The sequence below is a fragment of the Etheostoma cragini genome, chromosome 17, assembly GCF_013103735.1.
Source record: "Etheostoma cragini isolate CJK2018 chromosome 17, CSU_Ecrag_1.0, whole genome shotgun sequence".
In the NCBI taxonomy this organism is placed as follows: domain Eukaryota; kingdom Metazoa; phylum Chordata; class Actinopteri; order Perciformes; family Percidae; genus Etheostoma; species Etheostoma cragini.
The window spans coordinates 8540602-8565026 of record NC_048423.1 but is presented as its reverse complement, the minus strand read 5'-3'; the positions used below and the strand labels follow the sequence as shown (position 1 = coordinate 8565026).

General features: G+C 39.5%; 2 protein-coding genes across 4 annotated transcripts; one reads left to right on the top strand and one right to left on the bottom strand.

Annotated features, from left to right (window-relative positions):
- Positions 1 to 649: 649 nt before the first annotated feature.
- On the bottom strand, positions 650 to 13326 carry edrf1 (erythroid differentiation regulatory factor 1). Its single transcript, XM_034897811.1, has 25 exons — positions 12838 to 13326; positions 12507 to 12715; positions 11545 to 11611; positions 11326 to 11451; positions 10201 to 10325; positions 9925 to 10078; positions 9564 to 9665; positions 9341 to 9462; positions 8336 to 8447; positions 7991 to 8138; positions 7284 to 7395; positions 7081 to 7192; positions 6502 to 6774; positions 6309 to 6380; positions 6063 to 6210; positions 4961 to 5146; positions 4354 to 4554; positions 3871 to 4089; positions 3441 to 3667; positions 3160 to 3318; positions 2723 to 2872; positions 2162 to 2315; positions 1944 to 2059; positions 1666 to 1838; positions 650 to 1577 (listed from the first exon to the last, which is right to left on the bottom strand). Exons 1-25 carry the CDS (start codon positions 12934 to 12936, stop codon positions 1415 to 1417), a joined length of 3729 nt encoding a protein of 1242 aa, XP_034753702.1. The 5' UTR covers positions 12937 to 13326; the 3' UTR covers positions 650 to 1414.
- A 1140-nt stretch (positions 13327 to 14466) lies between these two features.
- Positions 14467 to 19431, top strand: LOC117960803 (autophagy-related protein 16-1-like). 3 transcript variants are annotated; one of them, XM_034898992.1, is made up of 7 exons: positions 14467 to 14719; positions 14808 to 14871; positions 14990 to 15074; positions 15262 to 15335; positions 15975 to 16226; positions 16343 to 16464; positions 17215 to 17357. In XM_034898992.1, the coding sequence occupies exons 1-7, from the start codon at positions 14632 to 14634 to the stop codon at positions 17268 to 17270; spliced, it is 741 nt and encodes a 246-aa protein (XP_034754883.1). In that variant the 5' UTR covers positions 14467 to 14631; the 3' UTR covers positions 17271 to 17357. The 3 variants fall into 3 exon arrangements, with proteins under 3 accessions (XP_034754883.1, XP_034754882.1, XP_034754884.1); XM_034898991.1 differs by having other exon boundaries at positions 17197 to 17357; XM_034898993.1 differs by lacking the exons at positions 14467 to 14719; positions 14808 to 14871; positions 14990 to 15074; positions 15262 to 15335 and adding exons at positions 18323 to 18463; positions 18674 to 18748; positions 18827 to 19431 and having other exon boundaries at positions 16089 to 16226; positions 16343 to 18223.
- The last annotated feature ends 4994 nt before the right edge of the window (positions 19432 to 24425 follow it).

Sequence of the window (24425 nt, the reverse complement as noted above, 5' to 3'; positions counted from 1 at the left end):
CTTCATATTCAACAGAAAAAAATCTATTTTTTTTCATGCTTTGAAATGTCTTTAAAATTTAGCTCTAATCTCAAAATTTAGGTTCAAAGTCCCCGCTGGCATTTTGAATGATTCTGTGGCTCCTTCTCGAGTCTTACCTTCAGTCACTGTCCGACAGTCAGTCCCCCACAGCACTGAGGGGCCCGCCTGATTAATGAGGTGCAGGGACAGTTTGGCTCCCACCTGCAGCTCCATCTGGTGTTGATCCAGTTCAGTAACAGTGGGGTGACCCAGTTCACTGACACAGTATTGAAAACATCATGTCCCTTCTTCAGTGGCCCGGGTTGAGCGGTGCAACCAGGACCAACGCCAGAACCCAACCGGTACATTGTTGTCTGACCCACTTCAAATCTTTTATGAACTTGTCTATGAATGTCTTTTCAAGGTTTTGAGATCTTTTAGCAAATGTTTAAATGTCAGGATAAAAAATTCAAATAATAGTCCAGTATGTTAGATCATAATGTATATTTGTTATCCAAAGATAATATTAACTAAACTAAAAGTTAATTGGATGTGTCCTATTTGCCCAAGAGCACATTAGCATTAGGATGATAATACAGTACAATATACAATATCATGAGTGGGAGCATTTCCAGAAATACAGCACATGAAATTGAAAAACCTTTTTATTTTCATGTCACAGCAAACCAAGCTGATATAAACTCACATGTATACAAACATCCATGGACAGGCTAGCCTGAGTTTGCATTGAATGTTGCCAAACTATTGCACACTTTTGATCTTATTTTAACTTGTCAGCCTTCAGTCACATTTCAATCTATTTTATTCACAGCATTATTGGTATTGTTGAATATCAAAAATACCAATTATATTCAGATGAATCATCACTTTCGTGAGCATGTGCTGAATAATTTCTCTCTTTTTAATCGCCTGTGTGTAGGAGTTAAATGCGATTATACCATTTTGAAATCTTTCGTATGCCGTAGGTTTTTGTTTGGAGAAAAATGAGGCGATCCAGGGGATGATGGGACATTCAACAACAAATCCCACACATAGGAGCTTCACATGTGGCCCATAACTGCTTAAGCAATAAGATAAAAATTTAAATAATATCTTCTGAATTTACAACTCTTTGTTACATAAATGTACAATTCAAAACCTGTGATGCAAATGTTAGAAAAAGATAAATTTGTTTTTAAAAGGCGCAGGAGGTGAAATTAGCTTTGAAAGTGTAATTCAGACTAGGACGGTGTTGCCTGAGCATGTGCCTATTAATAATGGTTTCTATAAATCATCATTTTCTGTCACAGCATTTTTGAGAAGACGTTGTTGAGTCTTCAAAGTCTTCCCCCAAGTGGGGCTTAGAGAAGACTTAAGGTCTTGAGTGTCTTACTTGCTATGGTTTATGTAATTATCATGAATCCGTACCCGTGTCGTCACTTCCTGTTTGCGGGGTCAGCTGCTGCAGAAGCTCTATGTGGAGCTCGACACGGCTGTGGAGAGGTGTGTTTTTCTCAGCTCGCAGCAGCTTGGAGTACACATTCTTATAGGTCTTCAACAGCTCCTCATCCTTATTGCTGTAATAAACACAAACAGGTTTGTCAGGAGTGAACATTGTGAAAGTTCAAAAGGAAATGAGATACCTAAAGGGTATTCCATGCTCACCTTGGTTTCCGTTTCATCGTCGTCATCAGTTTGATTAGCTGCAGCAGCAGGAAGGAGAAACTCGGCTCAAACACGGCAATTAACTTCATCACTTCCTGGAGGTTCAGTCCTGAGGCGAGACCAGCAGCCACATCAGGACACGCTGCTGATTCAGCAGGGTCTGGTTCACTCAACTACAGCACAAGAGGTGAAAGGAAAAGATGTTGTAGGTTACATCGTGTGATCCAGAAAGCAAAGATGCATGAGAAAGCATTCCCATCTGCTACTCTGAAATGTACCTCTGTCTGCTCCTCCAGCAGCTCTTTCTGAATCAGCTGGAAAGCATGGCGTGTTTCTGTCATGATCTCAACTGCTCCAGTCAGGCTCTTCAGCTTAGCCGCGTTGCTGCTCTGACCTGTAGAAACACAACACATAAAAACGTTACGCTTAAGAGGCCACTGATTCAAATGCTAGTATGTTCTCTTGGCAAAACCAAACGCTGACAGTAGTTGCTCACCTGCCATGGTAAACTCAGCAAAGGCCACCCTCTCCAAGAGCGTGCGGAGCAGCTCACACGGTGCATCTTTAAGGCTGAGAAACAACGAGACAGCCTTGCTGTAGTGAAGCTCTGCCAAGCTGCGATGCTGCTTCCTCAAGTGTTCATCCCCCACCTGTCACCCAATTACAGCCAGAAACACAGACATCCTTTAGTGTGTATTATACTGCTGTAAGTATGAAACACAAACATCCCATCACCAGTAATTTTATTCTAGTCTGTGTGTTCTTTTTTTCTCAGTAAGAAATAACCTTTTGTCTTTTGGCGTTAACAAAAAGGGTGAGCTAAGACTATGAATTATTAGCACAAAAACATACTGGAGGGTGATAGCAAAGATGCATCTCTTATTTGTTTTTGTATTTATGTATATCATGACTTTGCTACAATTGTACAATTGTTCTGTTCATATGATACTGTCATGTAATTTGCTTTCTGTATTTTTTATTTTGGGGCTGTTATACTATAACAGGTGTTAGGAGAGAAACTTCAGGACATTAAGAAAAAAATAATTGTGTTTCCCACCTGGTTGCGGACGCAGCTGTGGTACATAGAGGCCAGGCGGTGGTGGATGGTGGCAGCTCTGTACTGGTAGAGCGGCTGCCGAGCCGACTCAGTCTGCAGGTCGCAGTACTTGAGGGACTTCATCATCGCCTCCGTCACCTCCCGCTCAATCTGGGAAAACGCACACAGGGATGGATAATTTCAAATTTGATCTCATGTCGAGCCATTACTGGTGCTAAAACAGCTAATCATGCACACATATATATATTCACCATGATTACCTTTTGGCATCAATGATCTTGATATTCTTTTCTTGACATTTGTAAAACATTGATTTTTTTGAGGACATAAAGGTTGCCACACAGCACAGACATATGATGTTCAGCAAGATTATCAAAATGTGTGTATGTTTTTTCCTAAAATACACTTAATTTAGAATATTTGCAAAACAAACCCACCTGCTCCTGGGCCTTCCTGGACAGCGGGGCGTAGTCCTGCAGAAGTGTAGCCAGGGTAAAATAGGTAGTGGACAGCTCCCAGATTACACTGTCCCACACTGCTGAATGGTTGTCTCGGCTTTTCAGTGACTTTATAGCCCGCGAGTAGTAATCTATGGCCTAGGGTAAAAAATGTATTAGGAAGAGCATGTTAGTGGAGGGACATTTATAAAAAGACAGATATTGTTGCTTCAGTGTGAATGCTCAACGCAGAGTTTAAGACAAAGGGTTTGACGTTGCACCTTGTTGTAGTAGAGGGCCTCTTCAGGTGAGAACTCCCCTCTGCTCTGGTCGGAGGACAGGGCACAGTGGGCCTGAGCACAGATTCTCATCAGCCTGCCAGTATTACACAGCAGCAAGGCTGTGTTGGTGCTGTCCTCAATGGCCCCAAAGTTCTTCATGCCTTTCTCAAAGAAGGCAAAACTCTTTTTCCACATCTCCTGTTCTACTACTGACACCGACTTCTTCACTAAAAGGCGAGGGGGGGGGGGGCAGTCAGTTAGATACAGCAACATGGACAATGGAGCAAAATACAATGTTTACTGGACATTATAATTTCCAGTGCGAAGTATCTTAATTTCAACTGACTCATGCAAGTTCAAATGAATAACTGTTATTGTACTCTTTTATGTCCACTTAGTATATTGGTTCCATCCGTTTTATCCAACCTACCTTCTTTCTCAGTCTGCATGGCTGCAGCCTGGTTCATATAGTAGACTCCCATTTCGTTGTGGATGTTTCCCAACCTTTTGAGCACCTGAGCCAGCTGATCTGAGGCATGATCTTTTAAAGCCTCAGAGACAAGCAGTTCATATGCTGCCTCGTAGCACTTACTGCTAACAAACAGCTGGTACTCCGGGTCCATGGCCAGGTCCGCTGCCATGTTGAAGGCTAGGGGGTAGAGAGCAGAAGCATTGACAAATGTAATGAACAGTAACTAAACACAACGACGAGGCAAAAAAATGATATGACATGTGGGTAAAACAAGCTCTGAAATGTTATTGTGAATGATGTTGGTGGAACTGATACAAACAAGAGGACGGTGTACACCAGGATATGGTGTTTGCAAACACCCCTGATTTCAATACATCAGGCAAGAAAGCCAAACACTATGTGCTGTAATGATTGTATGATCGTCTGTCTTTAGTGACCGACCCTGGCAGCTGCTCTCTCTGTGCAGGCTGTGCAGGATCTCCTGGTCCTCTTTGGTCTGGTAGCTGTATTCCTCCAGGTAGGCTGCTCTGTTGTTGGCATTCTGTGCCAACATCAGCTGGATGTCCCCACACAGGGACAGGCACTGGCTGTGAAACTGCAGCACCTGCGGGTGCAGTGTTCCGCTTACTGAACAATAGGCATCTGAAGGAAACAATAGAAGAAGGACGAAGGGGAAAGAGATATAAATATATTACCACATAAAATATTTAAAGAGCTGCAAGTAATCGGAATCAAGATGTAAAAAAAAAAAGGATTATATGAGGAGTCAAAAGTGAATGTTTAAGAAAAGTTTTAAAATAGACTCAATCAGATGTAAGGTTTTTTATTCTATAATAGTACTCAATTATTCAACTTAACTTTAACTGAATAAATATATTACGTAAATAAGCCACAACTAACACAATACAAAATGTAGTCTGGTAGAAATTACAAAACTACAAATCTTCAGCAACGTATGGACAAAAAACATGAAACTACTGAAAATCCGTAACTATCATAAAGACATTTCCAATTGTTTCTGGTGTATTACGGAGTTAAATGAACTTACCGTAGCACTGCAGCGATAGCTTGATGTAGCGCAGGGCTCGGCCGTACTTCAGCAAGTTAGTAGCAGCATCAGACAGGACGTAGTAGGCCTTGGAGGCTTTGAGGAAGAGCTGCAGCTTCATGCGGTGCTGCCACGAGCCGGGGATCATCCCTGAGCGTGTCGGGTGGTCTGCCTGCAACAGCCTCGCTGGTGACACACACACATATGTTGGAAGACCGGGAGAAAGACAGCATGCAGGGTTGAGAGATGGTTCCTATCTTGCACCCGGTGCAGAGCAAAGTCCAACACAAGTGTCTTTTCTAGTAACGCAGTTGTCAATTTCCCGTCCAGCGCCCGCGTCGTTTAAATCGCAAATGCACCTGCGCCTATCTTTGCACCCATGGCCATGATGGTCTTACAGGGAGGTGTGTTCAGGTGAATTCTTGGCGCAATGTTATCTTGCGGCAGCGGGTAGTGATCACGCCATAGACCAACAAAAGCCTGGTCTAAAGTCAGTAACACAGCATTTCATTGTTATTTAACAGTGCATTAGTAAAATGCACCTAGGATTGTGCACAGCGCGTGCACACTATGCTTGTTACACACTATGCTTGTTACACACTATGCTTGTCACACACTATGCTTGTCACACACACACACACACACACACACACACACACACACACACACACACACACACACACACACACACACACACACACACACACACACACACACACACACGATTAAAAATAAAAACATTATGGTGCAAATCCGCTATCAAAATAGCAATTTGCCAAGGTACAAACACGCCAGGCTTTTAAAGGGAATGGGACATGACACTAACTCTGATTGGTTTATTGCATGTTATGCCCAAAACACACCTATGAATTAATGAAGACACTAAGTACAACCCTTTTTTACACCATCAAACTAGCAAAGTGAATTTGGACACGCCCTAAACACACTCGCGCCATGCGCTTAGATTGTTAAAATGAGGCCCTCTAGGTACTTCGTGAAAAAAGACACTCAATAGATTTTAACCACCGTGTATGCCATATGCTTACCAATTTCCTGTTTTATTATGCGGTATAAAATTTTAAAATAAGGACTGTAGACTGACCTCTTTCAAGAAGAAGAGAGATGCCTTGCTCGGCTGCACAGGCTCCAATTGCACTTCTGTCCTCATATTTAAGAGGAATGGGCGTGTTAGGGTCTGCAGCTGGGAGATCACTCTCCCTCTTGATAGTGCCATCCACTGCCTTCAGCCCCTGTGTAGTGTATTACAGCGATTATTGACACAGTAGAGGACACATCATGTTATTAGCATTGTATGCACACTAAACATAAATATCACGCAGAGACTCACTTTTAGCACGTAGCTCAGGACATGTCTGCATCTCTCCTCCTTGTCTTGAGAAACAGGGAAAGCACTGCTTGGCTGCAGGAATCACAAAAGGGAAAAGTAGGCCTTGGTGTTTACGGACAACATATTTATCTGTATATTCCACACTGTTCCCTTAGGTCTGTGCAGAGAGAAAAGACTTTAGAGAGGCACTCACTCTGATCTGGTGAGTGGATTTGTATTTCTCGGGGACCGACAGCTCCCAAACGGAGCGGATCACAGCCACAGCTTTACTGTCATCATGTGGACTGCAGCAAGAGCTGTAGGAGCCGTTCTCGTCACTGTCCTCCGTCAGCTCCTCCTCCTCCCTGTCCTCGTCGCTGTAGCTGTCCTCTGAGCCGCCACCCCGAAGGGACTCCCCTCCATCTTCTCCTGGGGGCTCGTCAAGCTGAAACAGCTCTGACAGCATGTAGTGTGCGGAAGCAATGATCTAAACAGGATGGATGAGATCAGGACTGGAGTCAGGTTCTTTCAAATCTAATCTATCAAGTCTAAATAGGTATTCAAACTACGGCTGTAATCTAATGGGAACGCGTGATGACTAAAGAAGGACTCTCCGTGTGAGTTTTCTACCCATCTAACATTTAACCTGGCAGCTCATCCTTTATTTAAATACAGAGTCTGGGTTTGAAACCGGTACAGGACTTTTGCTGCACATCATCTCCTCCACCGAGTCTGTCCTACTTCCATCGAACTCTGAAATAAGAGTGGAATTTCTTTTTAGATTCAAGTTTACCTGGGGGTGCCTTTCCTGATCCAGAAGTTTGACGCAGTTTAAAAGCAGAGTTCTGATTGTGCCGTAGTGCTTTCTGTTTTGCCTTGCTTTCAGCATCAAGTTGCTGGCAACTCTGCACCACAAAATAAAAAATAGATAGAACTCATTACAGTTTGTACACTTGCGTTAATTGTGATGCACAAAGTCGCTATCCTGGGACATACCTGTATAGCAAAACAGCAACGGGAAGAGTGAAGGGATTCTGACATTTCTCTTCTTCCGCCTCCTCACACAGAGTAGTAAGATCATAAAGCTTCACAATGTCACTCCCACTCGCTGTGGATTCAAGAAATAACATTCAAAAACACAAGAGAGACAAGTGCATAGCACGCACAGAACAGTACAGACTTAATACATGGACTTAAGGTGCTCATATATTGCTCATTTTCAAGTTCATAACTGTATTTTGAAGTTCTATCATAAAAGTTATCAGATTAATTTTCAAAAAACACCATATTTTAGTTGTACTTCACATTGCTGCAGTTCCTCTTCACTGTGTGTTGACCTCTCTGTTTTAGTTACAGAATGAGGCATCACAATTCTGTTCACTAGTTGTTTGAATCACACATGCGCAGTAGCTAGGTAAGGACTGCCAGCTAATCGGAAGCAGAGTATGAGTGTGCGCCACGCTAGCAGCTAATAGCGTGTGTCATGGAAGTAAAGGTTGAACTACAATAGAGCTGTCTGGAGCAGTTTATGAACAGTATTTTCTGTTGAAGATGGTAAGTCCCTTTGGGGTGGACTTTGGGCTATTTCACTTTGGAATCCTATTACATGCACAAAATAATATATAACACAACAAAGGACAGGAAAAAACGCCAAAAAGCATAATATGAACACTTGTAATATTTCCTCTTTACTTATGTCCCACCTTTGAAAAGCCAGTAAGTGTGCCCTTCTTTGGTGCAGTTGGACTTGAGGAACGAGAGGATATTTTGGGCGATGTCTTTCACCACCCTCGTGGAGAAAGTTGAGTTCTCCAAATGAGGGATTTCCTCTGTCTTTATCATCTCATATTTCTGCAAAACCATACAGGCAAAAACAATGTTGACAATTATTACCACTTTTTAGAAAATCTGTGATGTTAAAAACAATGTTACTGCCATTAAAAGATTAACGTAAAAAATAGAGCGCACGTTCTTCTGTGAACATCAACTATGGCAATCGTCAAACAGATAATAATAACAATAATAATAATAATAAATCTAATACAAACCTGAACGATGCCATTGACGTGAAAGCACATGACAAGCTCTGGGACATTACACATCAGATTGTCGAGCCAGTAGTCGATACCTGTCAGAATGTTGATTGGTTTATTGTTGTCCCTGAAAACACAGTAAAACAGTTAAAGGTTAGATGTCAGATCAAAGCTTGGTGCTCACCAGAGAACTTTTAAAAATGTAAATGAGTTTAAAAAAATGTGGGCGACCACAGACCTAGCAATAGATTAATATAATTTTTAAATATTTAATCATAAGAATGTGGATACCAGACGATTTGGTTAATACGCAGCACCACCCACTTGGCGTTCTCCTAAACTGAAAGACTTTTGTGTGACATCCTGTTTTGTTCTTAACCACCCAACAAGGCACAAGTACAATTTATATTCCACAATCACTGTTTTCGTTTTGATCATATATAGATTTCAATGTTTCTGACCGCACTTGAAGGCAGCTCTCAATTTTTTTGAGCCCCCGGCCACAGCCTAAAGACGCTCCCCCACTCCAAATGATTAGAAAGACCTGTGTTTGTGCCGGTCGGCCGACGTAGGTAGTCTGTAAACCCCTCACACTACAAAATCATATGGGCAGATAATCGATTCAGACTAGCCTCAACTCTGGAACGCACCTGCGAATGTCAAACGGGGCAAATCGGAACCAAAGCCAGCCTAATTATCCTATAGTGCACACAAGGTACAGGCAAGAATAATGTAGTGGAACCAACGTGCAATTCTGATGAGGTTGCAGCATCCAAAATTACATTAGTGGTTTAACCTTCTGAGGTCAGATAAACTAATTTAAAAACTGTGCCACTATCTGTATAGGTTCATTTGCATTATTTTGCTGACACAGACATCTAACAGAAGGCCAAAACAGAAGGTAACAGAAGGTAACAGAAGTACAATACAATTAAAATTACATGATTACATTAGCATTTTCCCTCTGAATGAGTTTTCATTTCAGATCCATAATGACAGCATAAGGTTTAAAATTCCAACCTGAGTCTCAGACTGACGGCAGGATAGCGACCACCTCCGAAAATAGGCATGTTGGACCCAACCAACATGTGGATGTCCTCAAATGTCCACATAATGTTTCGCACAAAGTCGTTTCTTAAACCCTGTCAAACAAGTAACATCAAAGCGTATGCAGACATTAGACGCAAGCTACTAACTATAGTAATATACTGTTTAACTAAGGAAGAATAAGAGGTTGTATTACCTGACTGTTCTCCCCTTCGTTAAAGAGCATAGGGAGGTTTTGCTCTTTGTGTACAGATGTCACCTGGCCCAGAGCAAACTTGCTGTCCATAGAAACACTTTCCTGCACATTTAAGAGTAGGTATAATGTCAGTGCGAGCAGTGCCAACCAAAAGCCTCACGCATATAAGCTCAGCAGTCACCTAAGAGCCAATCTGATTGAAAAACCCTTATTTATACAATTATTCTTGTTAAATAATGAACGTTTTGAATGGCTATGGCACAAAACATTGATTTCTAATCAAGAAGAAATTCACATAAGTTTAAAATAACACTTCCCCATTGGAGACTCACAAAAAAACTGTTCAGCTAAGACGCTGTACCTGCTTGGGAGCATCCGATTCTTCTGTATCAGACGCTGTGCTAGTGAAGGCAGTGGGCCATGAAGAACTGAACTCCTCTGCTTCATTCTCCTCCTCCACCTCCCTTTCATTCGGGTTGTTTGGTACAGGCTCTGCAGCCCCATCACCATTTATACTGGAGGAAAACACAGTTGTTTTCAAATTAGATGGGAAAAGATGTATCTTAAAATTAAGTGCAACCTAACTCCCATAATAAACCCCTTTTTCCCCATGATTCGAGTAACGCCAAGCACTCACCTGTAGTAGAGAAACTTTGACAAGATTGCTTTCTGATACCAGTGCTCTTTACTCTTCTTTTTCCTCTGCCACTTCTGATCCATTAGCCGCTGATAAAACTCTTTTAGCCAGGTCCAATCTCCTGTCTACAACACACAAATAGCAGAGAGGATAAAATTGATTAAACAAAAAACTTAAAAGGTCCCATGTAGCCTGCATGATTATTTGTTAGGAAATTACAATCTCGATTCAAGATTTAATTTTAAAATGAATTCAATTAAAAAAAAAAAAAAAGCATCACAAACACTACTACTTTCTTCTGTGAGTTTTAAAAAGACTGTATCAAATAGGTTTCAGTGCTCCCTTCTCTTCATTGAGGCCTCTATGTTTACAGGCTTGTGGTGATACGCAAGGTGTCTGTTGGCTATTTAAGTTTTTCTCCTAGAACACGTCAAACACATTCTGCACTCACTGCGGCGTCTTGTGTCGACTGTTTACATATCTGTGCTCATCATCCTATGTTCATTGTTTGTACTGGTGTTATTGTTGAAGACATATTTCTAAAATTGTATGATGTTTTTGTTGTGTTTTTATTACACAATGCTTTTTTGACCTTTTTGAATCCCCCGACAAAAAAAACCTATTAAAAAAAAGATTAAACTAATAAAAACTACAACTTAGCATTTTCAAAAAATAAAACAAACTAGCAAACCCGCTTTAAACTAATTAAAACTATACGGAGTTTGAAAACAAATATAAACAAAATTAAATTAAAACTACTGAAAAATGCAAACTATAGTAACCTTAGTTTAGTACTACCAATTTGTTTTGTTGTGTCATAGTAAAAAAAATTGTGTCAGAGAATTGTGGTATCAATTCTAAGCAAAAAAAAATCGTGATTAATATTTTTCCCCCGAATTGGGCAGGCCCATGACATGGTGTTTTTTGGATGCTTTTCTATAAGTCTTAGTGGTCTCCTAATACTGTATCTGAAGTCTTTTTCCAGAAATTCAGCCTTGGTGCAGAATTACAGCCACTAGAGCCAGTCCAACAGTGAGCTTTCCTTAGGGAGTGCCATTTCTGTGTCTTTAGCTATTGAGCAATTATTCCAGACTTGAAAAAGTCTGGAATAAGTCCTTGCTGTACCTGAGAGGATCGCATGAAGAGCTCCTGGATGTCCAGCTCATCCAAAAGCAACGTTCTCCCAACACGGTGAACGGCCATACTGACGTGGGACTTGCTGTAGGGAATTTTCAAAAGCTTCTTGATGTTCTAAATGTGGCAGAAAACAAAGTTAACATCAGCTGTATTTGCTTGTTTCACAAACTAAGAAAGATGTATTAGCTTTGCCACAGCTTCACAGACCTCAGAGTCTGATACCACGTCGACATCATCCCCGATGCAATCAAGGAATTCATAAGCCATCCCAAAACTGCAAAAGGATGAAAAGAAACTCAATCACTACAGAGTGTCTGTGAATTGTAATATGGAGTAGGGTCAGACTATCAATCAACTAGTAACTCCAGTAAAATGTTACTCTATAACTTGTACATGATTCATCATATACTAATTAATGACTTAAGACATTTTGCTGACGTTATCCACTGGCTCTTGTTGGTGGTGTCTACACTGTATTACATATACTTCTTTTTCAAATATAGTTTTGTAAAATCAATGACAAAAGGGCAGAATTCATTACAGGAGTCCATTATGTACTGTGCCTAAGATGGATAAACCAGAAAGTACTAATCAGTCTTAATGAGTGCATTCAGCGCAACAACAGAGACCATCTGCCCAGAAGGTTTCCGCAGATAAGCAGAGCAGACAGTGTGATGCTTTTTAACCTCTAGTACAAACTAAAGAGTTGTATCTTCTGTCTCAGCAAAACATATTCACAAGATCTTAAACTGTCATCACACACTGTCCTTTATCCCACACAAACAATAACAGATAAGTGTGTTTCAAATCATTTTAAACATTACTCAATGCATGATCATTTCGAGTCACATCTTAAAATACTAACCTAAAAAGTATTTAATGCTTCTTGATAAATGATAAATGGGGTAGACAAATGGCTCTCAGTATAATGCAACGCCATTCAACAGCAAGACAATCTCTAAAATTGCAATCAAATTTGGTTGAATTAACATATATCTGGAAGAATTTTAACCAAAACTGAACATATAGTCATCCTATTTATTGCAGGGCTGTTGTATTAGACGCAAAACTTGTTGTATGAAGCAAAAACTACATTTTTCTACAGAGACCAGCACAGTTGAATAATAGAACAATAAACACCACTAAAAGTATTTCTCATATTGTTTTACCTAGAAAAAGGCTTGCTCTTGCTGCTGGAGCCTAACACAGTGGTGCCAGCGCTGCCCAGCTGGGGGTTTTCTCTGAGCCAGTTAGCAGGAGGCAGCTTCAGGTCGGTCTGCTCCTGCAGCAGGGCATAGCTGGTAGGAGGCGGGGCGGCAGAGTACTTAACAACGGCACGGCTCTTTATTTCACTGTTGCCTGCGCATACTGCAGAGTCCTTCAGAATAACAAAGTAAAACATCATATTTGAAGTAATTTACTATGAACAGGACTCCCTGACTTGTGTCGGGAGTTGGCTTCAGATTCTTCTACTCAAGCCTTTCTAGTCTGGATACTTACATGCTTGCTGCTCTCTCCTGTGCAGGTAGGGCCACTGACTTCTTCCTTTGCATTATCCAGGGGGATCCCAGGCTCTCTTTCCCCAGCTGATGCGTTCATACTGGACACACGACAGTTCAACCCAGCCAACACTGCCAACTTTTGTTTTTTTAACAATTAGACAACCTATCCATGGCTTAGACAACACATATATGCATTGGCTATATAACGAAAGAAATACGTCACTTATTTCAATAAAGTTGTCTTTAGTTTGCTAGCTTGACAGGCTAACCAGCGAAAGAATGCCGCTGACTCATTAAGTTGTACCAAATAGACGTTGTTACACAACAAGGTTGTTAAATTAAACTCACATGAGAGGCTGTAGTTGCTTTGTTAAGCTTAGTATTGTTTAGCCCTTACTTAACTAGGCAAAAAAGCCTGCAGCTAATTCTCTTTCCATCAGCAGCCAGTCAGTCTGTTGTTGTCAGAGCAGCACACGTTCATGCGAGCAGTAACAACTTCCGGTCTTACGGTAAGACAAACTCCAAAAATCTATATTTTTCTTACTTAGACAATCGGAATATCTCCAGATTAAAAAAAAAAACATTTACAGTTTTTGAAGTATAATATTAGCTTATATCACGGAACATATTTCAGTTACCTTGCTTAATGGAGAAAAATGAATGAACCGGAAGTACTTCCCCAGCCTTTTTCTAGAAGAGTTGAGTACGTTCTACATGTCTGGTATCTAGCCTCTATCATCTATTTCTTTAACTGTCTATGTATCCATCCTATTCAGAAATGTACTAACTTGTCTTAACTGTTGTGTTGTGTTAGAGTTTTATGTTAAATTGTGTGTATGTTCAGTTCTATATTATAGCCAAATTGTACAGGGCTCTTGTTCTGGGGGCTTATTATTTTACAGAGTTTTATTATTTGGAAAAGTATATAAATTAAATCAAATGATTTAGTAGTGCCTACCTACAGATTTAATTAATTGAATTGAATTGAATTTGATTTAATGCCCTTTGTCATATTATATGATATGACATAATATTAGACAAGGATATTACATAATAATTTATTTAATGTAGGCCTACTGGCTATGTATTATACTAAAACTATTTGTATTATCTTACATTCAGTGGTGTGTCTTTTATTCAGATACATATAAGTATGTAAAAATACTCTTTAACATGTCAATTTTTCTGCTTTCATAGTTTTACTAACATTTTCTCTGGTTAAATATTAACAGCATAAAGTAAAGAATAAAAAGTAAAAATTGTCAGTAGGTGGCAGAGTGTTCTTCGTTATAAAGTTTTGTTTGTTTTTTGCATACACACAAATTATACAAGGTGTTAAGATTCATAAAATATTACGTTCCAAAGTCAGTAGTGGATTTCAAATAAATGTAGGGGAAATATTTCCCTCTGAAAGTTAGAAAGTAGTAAAGTTTAAGTTGAAAGTTGTATTTAATAGACATGCTAAACTAAAGTGCAGCTTAACATTGTTCTTAATTACTGTATTTGAGTAATGTAGCCCCTTTGAGGCTACTTTCCACATATTGCCTAATTAATTATATTGCATTAGGCCCATGTGATAAATGATATGGCAAGGGGCAGCTCATGTCCGAAGTTGTAGGCCAAATGCAGAGGAATGTGAATCAGCTGACAGGGAGGAGCTGTGAAACGTTGCTTCAGGCAGTTCATTCCTGTGCTGACGGCTACGTGTGAACAAAAATTTCTTCTTTGACCAATATCAAGTGGCAGCGTTGGGACACCCTGGGGGCAGTGTGAGAAAGTAGTTTTTGTTACGATGGGAAGCTGGAAGAATCACGCGCGAGCTCGACTACAACAAAGAGATCACACTGAGAAACTCCCATTCGTTGGCGTCTTCACAAGCTGTAAGTTTTATATTTAGCCTACTATAAAAGCCTTTTGTAGTGATAGGGCGCTCATTGTCTTAACCTGAGGACATTTGTTTTCTTGTAGTGTCTCAGCTGGAGGAACGTTTTGAAATTCGCAAACAGATTTTGGATGAAGTTCAGTCTAAGAGGTCAGAAATGTGGAATTTCACTAGTCTTTCTGATATACAGTATATATATATATATATATCTGGATTTCCAGTTTTTACATTTATTTAATTAAATATGTACACTGCTTTTTATTTTCAGTTTAGAACGAGGTGGACGTGAAGTTGGGAAAAACACCAGACTCCTTCAACTCCAACTGAGAGAGAGTGAACACCTGGAAGAAAAGGTGGGTTAAATAAGCCCCAGACTACAGGAAATCCATTTCAGCTATAAGTATACGCTATAGACAGGAGCAGTTTGCACAAATAGTTGTTAAAGGCGTAACCACAGACATGCAGCTGATGATCAGAAAATAAATACTATCTAGGTGTAAAAGTATTACATAATTTCATCATTGCTTTTTGTCTCCCCAGCTGTCCCAGACTGTCTCCGACCTTACCACCGTTCTATATCTGAAAGAGGCTGAACTGCAATACTGGCAGTCACGGTAATTTCAAGTTTTAACTACAGCCTTAATGGTCTACTCCCTGCATCTTAACAAAACTGAGAGCCTATAATCCAAAGAGACAAATGAACACTGTGCTAGACCTACGGTTGTTGGGTCACATTAAAGCACTGTATGAAAGTTGTTGGGAATTTATTATTTAGCAGCTGTTTTCTCAAAACACTTTTTGTGCTATTTTCTTTCAATTATAGTGCCTTGAGGAATTATAGGGAGAGTACTACAGTTTTCTATAGGATTCAGCTTCCCTTGCCAACCCAATAATTTTAATTCAGTCCCTTACATTACATCCACCTACAGTATTAGACATTGTGGGACAAGTAATGCTGAATTCCCAGTATATTTTGAAAACCTTCCCATAATCACTATGTGTTTTACAAAGTAAATACAAATATGATTACTTTGGGCCTATTGAAGCAATGACAGGACTTAATAAAGTGACACACCCATGGTGCAACACATGACACCTTGATAAAGAAACAAAAATCCAGTTTATGCCACATGTTGTTCTTCACTAGCAGAAAAACTTGTGATCTACAATCCAACATCTAATTGTTGGAAGTTATAGTACCACAAGGTGACAAAAGTACAGTAAATCACTCTGTCATTACTTGGCTCTTTCAGTGTGTCCCACTACCATCAAGAGGCACTTACTCTGGCTAAAGGGAGTAACACCCTGAAGGCAACCCTTTCAGAATTTGAGTTCATCATAGAGTGTCAATCCAAAGAGTTGGCCGCCCTTCGTACAGAGCAGAAAGGACAAAATGAGGCGTTGGCCCAGGCCTGGAGAGAGAAAGAAGAACTTGTGCAACGGTGGATGGAGGAGAAGAGGGGGGATGCAGACAGGTTGAATAAGTACAACGACACACAGGAAAGGTAAGAGGATGTGATCTCCGTGTAACTGATACAGCTCAAACATTACTCCCTCTAACTTATAACATAACCACAGTTTTGGAGATGGTAAGTTGTCGCTAAGTACTGCTTTTCACCAGGTGGCAACGTTTGGCCAAACAGCTGAAGAAGCACCTTGATAAGGAGATGAGAAAAGAGTATGTTCCCATGGTGACAAGCTCTCGGAGTAGTGAAACAGAAACGCCTACATCAGTAAATCTGAGTAAGCATCAGCGTTCTCTTTAAAATATGAATGCATAATGTAGTGGGTGCAAACAAATGGGTGCCTCTTCATTGAAAGCCATTAGTCCACCTCATTGCTGCACACATACAAACCCTCGTAGGCACCAAGAGCCTTCATCAAGAGCATCCTTCTGACCATTTCTAATTAAGGAGGTCTAATTGATGAGGTCTTTGTTACGGTGATAAACAAAGCAGTGATAACTATCCATTTAGCCTTCATCAAATAAGTCATTTAATACCATTAAGTGACTCATTTCCACACAGTTTACTCACATTCAAGTACCTTCACGATAAGCTTATTGTGACAGTTATAGTGGTACTGGACCACTGTGTCAGTTCAAGAGGCGGCCATTTTTATGCATTGTGTGTCCTTCAACCTGATTGTCAGGAACAGGCCTGTAGCTGCCTTTGATGTCAGGACACATTGATGTTGTCATGTCTTTGGTATTTTTCTTTGACAGTTACCAACCTGGAGAGGAGGGTACTGTTAGTTGTACAATGAAAAACTTGGTCATGGTTGTTTTATTACATGCGGATTCCAGTATGTTTAGACTTGACATACTTACATTTTTACACTTTTTTGGCCAATACAAAATACAATATCATTGTGGGTGCCTACACAACTTAGAAGAATATGAACATGTTTGGACCCTGGATGGTAACCTAAAACATGTAATTCAGCTTATTTATTTTTTTGCTCCTTTTGTCTTTGGTATTAATAATACAACAGATATGCATCAGGGACATTCAGACCACAACCATGTATCAGCGTTGGCAAAAGTCTAATTTCCCATGGGATCCTGAAGACAACAGATCTCAGCGTGAGGGTTAGGTCATTTCCCCATTTCTCCATTCTACATTTGCCGGTAGTTGAAAAACGAATTGGTCATGCGTATACTTACACGAATGTGACTCTAGAACGGTGACCAAGGAGTGACTGTATGTTTTGTTAAATTTACCTACTTTAGAATTTAAAAGAATCCTTCTAGTTGCACGATTTGAGGTGATAAACCATTGAAAAAACTCTGCTTATCTAGTTCACATCATTTAAATCACAGGAGCTGGGGTTGTACAGTCAGGGCTTGGTATTTACTAACTAGGTGCCTATTTTAACTATTTTTGTTTGCAAAGAAAATCATGTAAATAATGTTTTACTTCCTAGGTCAAAAAGTGTATTTGAAAATAATGGATTAAAGTTTACTTATAATAATTAACATTTCTTTCTAAAATGAAGAAAAAAAAATATCCCAGATGATTATTTGTTGTTGTGCATTCCTAAATCCAGTGTAAAATAAAGCCACATATGTATATGTTATTTTTGTTTTCGTCATCCATCAGAGAAACCTTTCCTTTGACCTTGGTTGCTGACTTGTAGAGCTCCTCAACAAAGACTGTCTATTTTCACCACATTTAAAAAAGACAGGATAATTCTACATAGTACATTTAATGACTTCATTGGCTATAATTAAATATTTCACAATGCATGCTTTTTTGTATTTTTTTGTATTCCAGTTCCAACACACATCTCCATGGCAAGTGGAGATCACATTTCAGGTTGTTTGTGTATGAAGCAGCATGTTTCCATAGCCACCAGTGTGTTTGCATTAGTTGTTAAGTTGAACAGTGTATGTGTGTGTGTGAGAGGTGTATTGGTGAAACTAATCAGTAGACTCTCAAACTGTGTTAAAATGGTAAAAGGTGGAAAGCGATATTTTTCAATGAGCAGTGATGGCAAATGGGTAAGACATTCTTAATTTCATCACATATAATAAGATCATTACAAATCACAACATTCAAACATGGCTCTGTAATTAGCTTTCCTTTCATTTTGTTCTCAGTTTGCTCATCCAGGTTCCCCAGAAAATGAAATGAGGAGTCGTGAGGGTTGTACAAGCACTGGGATCATGCTGACTCAGGGTAAATCATCGTTGCCTCAGGCTTTAAACTTGGAGCGCTATCCTAAATGGAAAACTCAGCAGGTGTGTATGCATAGTAGATAATAAAGTGTTTGGCAAAACTGTTCAGTTTTTTCACAGCAGCCTACAGTCATGGTAAAGGGCTTTAAAAGCATTCATTGAACTGCCTAGCAAAGCACTTTAAAATCTTCATTATCCCAATTTCACTGTATTTAGTTGTATTAGACTACATCTGTCCTCCCAATATGAGTGTCCTCATGAGTTTCTTTACAGAAATCCAGAGAATATCCATTCTCAGACCACGATAACAAGTATGCCTTTAAAGACAACATAAATGTCTTCACTCATGTGAGTATAACGAAATATACAGGCCATTATGAAATGTAAGGAAGGAAACTACATATTTTCTATGTTCTTAAACTTCAGGGTGTAGGACGCAGAAAGTGTCTTGATGATCACAGACAGCACAACTCCCATTTCTGCCTGTGCCAAGATGGAGCTTACAGCAGCCTTGAAGAGACTGGAGGGAACATCACGGTCCAACAGACTGACTTGACGGTGAAGCAGTCTGTTAATGTTCCAACCAGCACCAGGCGGTTTCCCCGCAACCACAAGCAGAAGTCGGCAGAGGCAGCTTTGGCGCAAGCAGGGGAGCAAGTCATGTGGTTCGGTCGACATGACTCCGATCTCTCAGAGACCCTGCTGGCAGCTACTAACTGCTTAGCAGTATCCAAGCCCTAAGATACATACGCACATACATTTGTACGTACATACGTTGAGGAGACAGCAATGAGGGGGCCAAGTGAACTTTCTAGGTGGGGTCCAGTTGTCAAGTCAAAAAATGGAATTACAATGTAAACATCAGATTTTTTTGTTTCAAGAGGTCTTGTTCCACCCAACAACTCCAATTAGACTGGAAAATAAATAGTTAATCATTTTGATGTACTAACAATAGTAATGGATCTTATCATATTCCTGACTATATTTAGGCACACTTCACAATGCTAATTTGAGACAAGTTGTATTTGATTGTATTAAAATGTTTTTTATACACATAATCTATACATACTTGAAACATATATAAAATCAGTTTACTCAAATAACTCTCTCGTATGTTAACATACTTGAAGGGGCAATTCAGTAATGTGGCATAACACATTTCTTAAATTGGGGGACACACAGATTAAATACCAAGCAGCAGTGACTTCCTGTGTGGATTGCTCTCCAAAAATATTGGATCTTACATTTCTCACTCTGCAACTTAATAGTGTCTTTTGTTAGACCTTCCCTGTCTGGTAACTCAATTTACCAAACTAATAACACAGCCTTCTGTTAAAAAAAATGGAACCCTCAAACTAAATCTGAGATGACCCCAATGACATAGCCTGGGTCATATTCCCTAAATTTTAAAACTCTTATCAGAGTCAGACTATCATTACTACAAAATAGTTAACTTGAATACAGTTAATTATTACTTAAAGAGCGATCCGTCAATTAAGCACTGCACTTTTATAAAATTATCAACAAACAAACAATTTTAAAAATCCAAATTGATGCAGCAAAACCTATAATATCTTTTTTCATTCCACACATTTTTCTTCTTTATTAAAACCTGGGGCCAACATTACCCGCAATTTCATTTACATCAGGGGCCAGTGTAGAGCCATGTGAAGACTGTTGGTAGTTCAGAGTTTTGCCAGCAGAGAGCACCATGTCTACATGAGTAATCAGTTAGCTTGATGATCCACCAAGTTGTTCAACAGCCAGTTGTGTGAGTAGTAATAATGATAAAAAAATTAAAAATTGTGATGTAATAACCAAAAAACCCTCTGCAATGTACATGCTCTGGAAACAATGGGGTGGAGAAATAATTACAAAAATAATCCAGCTATTTTTATTCTATGCATATCAACATTAAGACTAAATCAATAATGCTTGATTTGAGTTGTATAATGCATGAGATTATTTCACCCCTGGCGATAAAAGGGGTGTGTGTGTGTGTGTGTGCGCGTGCGCGCCACCCCTACAAGAGAGGAGAAAGCGTGGGAGAATAACAGAACACTGCTGAGAGAAAGGCAATTAAGTGAAGAGTATCCCAAACCACTTTCACGATGATGTTTTCTCCAGAGTATGTTCTGACCAGCTGCTTTCTTTCATGAAGTACCCACCGGGGATATGGGTTTCTCTCACAACCTTTCTTTTAGCTGTCATTAACTGATCCACATACAGCGCCAACCTCAGGAAGTTGTTTCACTTTTAAAAGTGGACATACATCTCACGTTTTTTATATAGCAAGACAACAAGGCTCTGACACACCCATGTGGAGCTACTACTCTTTGTGATTTCACTTTGAGATTATCTCACATGTTGCTGCCAAAAAACTGATTCTGTGATGCAGGTGCACAACTGACAGAGAGCTGCAGGGCGAGGGGTTTTCAAAGACCCCATCTTTGATAAAACAGGTGCTCAGATGGAAAAAAAGGGTTACTAGCTCAATTTTAACGCTATCTTTGCCATGTCACTGAGACAGAAACCTACAGTACACAGTTTTGGGTATCAGATCATACTCAAATTAATCTAAAAAAGAGGTGCTGATGAGAGGGAAATATGTATTAATTGTAAGCATCTGTGCTTTTGTGTTAGACAGTTGGTACGTTATGGTCTCAAATGGTTGTCTGCCGCCTCTGTCCCTGTGGGTGCAGTTTGCAGACTTCACTTTGCTTTGGACTTGCTGGAACTTGAACAACTCCTCCGCACAGAAGTCACCAACACTTAAAAATCAGAAACTCTCATTAGCTCTGTCAGAACAGCGGTAAGGCTTTTGATATTTCACAGTGGAAGGAGAGCAAACTGAAATTGTGTGTCAATCATTAGTCAGTATGTGGTTGTGTGTAATGCATGTACTATGTTAGGCAATATATTTATATAAATGTGCATATATATATCATGTAGAGGAAAAACCGCAAGTAGGCCTATATGTAAATACAGCTGCTTGGTGAGATATCAACCTCCCAAGGACAAAAGACACATCTCAGTAAACAAGCATTCAACACCAAAGCCTTGCACTTCATGAATATTAAATCAGACACTTTGAATTCTACCTCTTTGGTGTTAGGAGGCCCTAGTCTGGATTCTTACCATCCGCTGTGATTTATTTGCAGGTGCATGTGTCTCTTTGATGTATTGAGTTGAGAGGTTTTGCACCTGTTAGAGAAAGAAATGCTTTGAAAACAAGAGGTGGATTTGCCAGACAGTCAAAATGACAGCAACAGAAGGAAGATTTGTGTTTCACTGGTACATATTGTGTTTATTGTGTGTGTGTGTGTGTGTGTGTGTGTGTGTGTGTGTGTGTGTGTGTGTGTGGGTTCTCTATTCAAAAAAAGGCTGCTGTGTGTTTTGACACTCTGTTGTGCGCACCGCAAAATCACTTTTTGTCTACATTATCTACCTCTATTTTTTTCTCGTGTCAGTTTTGGCATCTGTTCTGACACTATGAAGTTGTGTTTTGCATTTTGTCCATTATCTATTCATTAAAGATGTGACTTAAAAATAGAGTTGCCGTTGAGATGTTTTGGTAAATCTCCCATCAAAAACATTTTTTTCTCCAGTTTATTCTTTTGCCAATTATAACTAAACTCTAGCTTTCCCAATTTCTTTAGAGCTTTGTCTTTTCTTCTTATATTCTTCTAATAACACGTCAAAACTCACACTAGGACTTTTCCTTATTATTTTATCTTGTGTAGCATCCTGTGCAAAAAAACAACTGTTTAGTCAAATACGGCCTCCAAGACAAGAGTTGGCTCCCTTGGCTGGCCTAAACTACGTAAGAGTCCTTCCAATATCCTGTCAGTCATTACACTAGCGGTACTTTCAATTCCCCGGCAGTCTCTTTTTTTCAGCCAGTTGGTTAGTGTCCCTTGACAGCTAGTGGTCCTTGTTCCAGTAATGGTCAGGGGCCCTCCAGAGTCTGAGGGTGGTGATAAAGGTGGCTTGCTATCTTATTTCTACAGAGGACAAGATAACATCCTGAGAACATTCCCATCACTCGAGAAGTTTGTTCAGTAGAGATAAGAGCTCCCTAGCTAAGAAGCTCTGTGGGTGTGTATTTGTGTGTGTCTGCACTGTACATGTGTGTTTGAATGGAGTACTTGGGAGCTTGTTAGCTTGTTAGCTGCAGTCCTGCTTCCCGTGTTGCAGCAGGGAGGTCTGCCGACCTGACATTGTGGAATCGAGCAGTGCTGCAGAAACACTGCCTTAGAAGATCACACCTCTCGTTGCACTAAGTTGCATTCCTCCATGTATTTTTCAAACCTCTGACACAGTTTGCACGCTAATTTGTGTGTAGGTGGTGAGCATAATTACATTAGGCTGGTTGTAAACAAAGACCTACAAGAATCAGTCTGTTCAAGTACCCCACCCACAAGAGAACAAGAAAATAGTTTATATATATATATATATATATATATATATATATATATATATATATATATATATATATATATATATCTCATCATGCTTATATGAAGGAAATTGAAGTTTCTAAGCGTAGCTGTCATAGCCGTAACAGCAACATTGTGTTATATAAAAGATTAATTGGTTTCATTTAAGTCCTGTGTGAAATTATAAATGGTTAATTGTTTTTTTATTTAAGTCCTATCAGTCTTTTGGAAAAATGCAGGGGCAGGCGACAGGAATGGACACTTCTATGCTCCACTTGGAAACACACTACTTAGCTCAACTAAACAGAGGCTTGGTTTTGTTTGCTACATTTGTACAATATTACCAAGTATTGCATCATTACTTAAGAAGCTCTACCTCTTAGTTCCATCTAGTCTGCTCTTTTATAACCTCAGCATTGCAGCAATTTATTATCATTAGTTAAAACGGATAAATCGGACCACACACACCCCACAGAATCCGTTTCTTTACACTGTCTTTCATACTTGAAAAAACAAAAGGAGGTTGATGAAAAATATGCCAACAAGTTAGTCACATTTTACATGGTCTTGTAATTGGAGGCAAGATTAAATTCTGTTTCCTTCAGTTCCTTACAGTATATGTACTACTGTTGTTTTCATGACTGTATGACTTCCTGCATTCAGCTTAATTACATACCCATCTAGTTTATATAGTCAGCCTTGAAAACTGCTGTAGGAGGAAACAAAAACATCCATAGACCTCACAACAAGTCTAATTAACTGCTTTCACACTTATTCTCCAGTCAAAGACTGTAAATCTGCTTCATTTGCATTCTATTGGAGGCATAAATATAAGCCAATGACAGTATCCCAGTGTCTTTTAAAGGCTGCTGTGGATAGTGTGAGAGGCATTAATGTGGTGAAATATAATTAGATGGGAGTGTGGTCAGAGTGGTATTGTGTGGCTTTGTTTAAATCCTATTATGCCATCCTCAAAAGTGGTGTTAAAAGACTGGTGCACTGTATGCACACTTAGTGGAGTAGGTACATGCAGTACAATGGAACACTTTTAACAACCTGACATCATTATCCAATTTAAATTACACCCCTGTGAGCTTCTTGTTACCATATCCCATATGTAGCATGTGTCATTAATTGTTAAATTCTCAATTTAACATGATTTCCATCTGGTAGTGATGTTGAAGTAAAATTAGCTGTCCTTCCCTTTCTCAAGGAGGGAAACTGTTAAATGATGTGAAATGTTTATCTAAAAAGATAAGTGAGTGTGAGTGGGATGGTTATCCACAGTGGCATATACAAGGTTTTTTGAGTATTAACAGATTATTTGATAGAATAAAAGATCAATGGTGAATGGTTTGACTGAATAATTAAAGATCTTCACAGTTTATTTTGAATTTAAAAACCAAAGAAAAAGACAAACTTTACAGTAGTCTACACATGCAGGGCCATGTAAAAGGAAATGCTATGCAATAAGGTGATTTAATCATAAGACTGATTCAAGGTTGCAGTGAAATATTCATTCAAATAAGGTAAAGAGTAGAGCAGCATAAGAATAACCCGTCTTTAAAGATTAACATAACCCTTGG

Coding starts and splice junctions, on each gene's coding strand:
- edrf1 (XM_034897811.1), bottom strand. CDS start 12,936: ATGAACGCATCAGCTGGGGAAAGAGAGCCTGGGATCCCCCTGGATAAT. Junction 4,090..4,353: donor CAGAGAGAGCAGCTGCCAGG/GTCGGTCACTAA, acceptor TCTACCCCCTAG/CCTTCAACATGGCAGCGGAC. Junction 1,839..1,943: donor TGCTGGAGGAGCAGACAGAG/GTACATTTCAGA, acceptor CTTGTGCTGTAG/TTGAGTGAACCAGACCCTGC.
- LOC117960803 (XM_034898991.1), top strand. CDS start 14,632: ATGGGAAGCTGGAAGAATCACGCGCGAGCTCGACTACAACAAAGAGAT. Junction 14,720..14,807: donor CGTTGGCGTCTTCACAAGCT/GTAAGTTTTATA, acceptor GTTTTCTTGTAG/TGTCTCAGCTGGAGGAACGT. Junction 16,465..17,196: donor GCCTACATCAGTAAATCTGA/GTAAGCATCAGC, acceptor CTTTTGTCTTTG/GTATTAATAATACAACAGAT.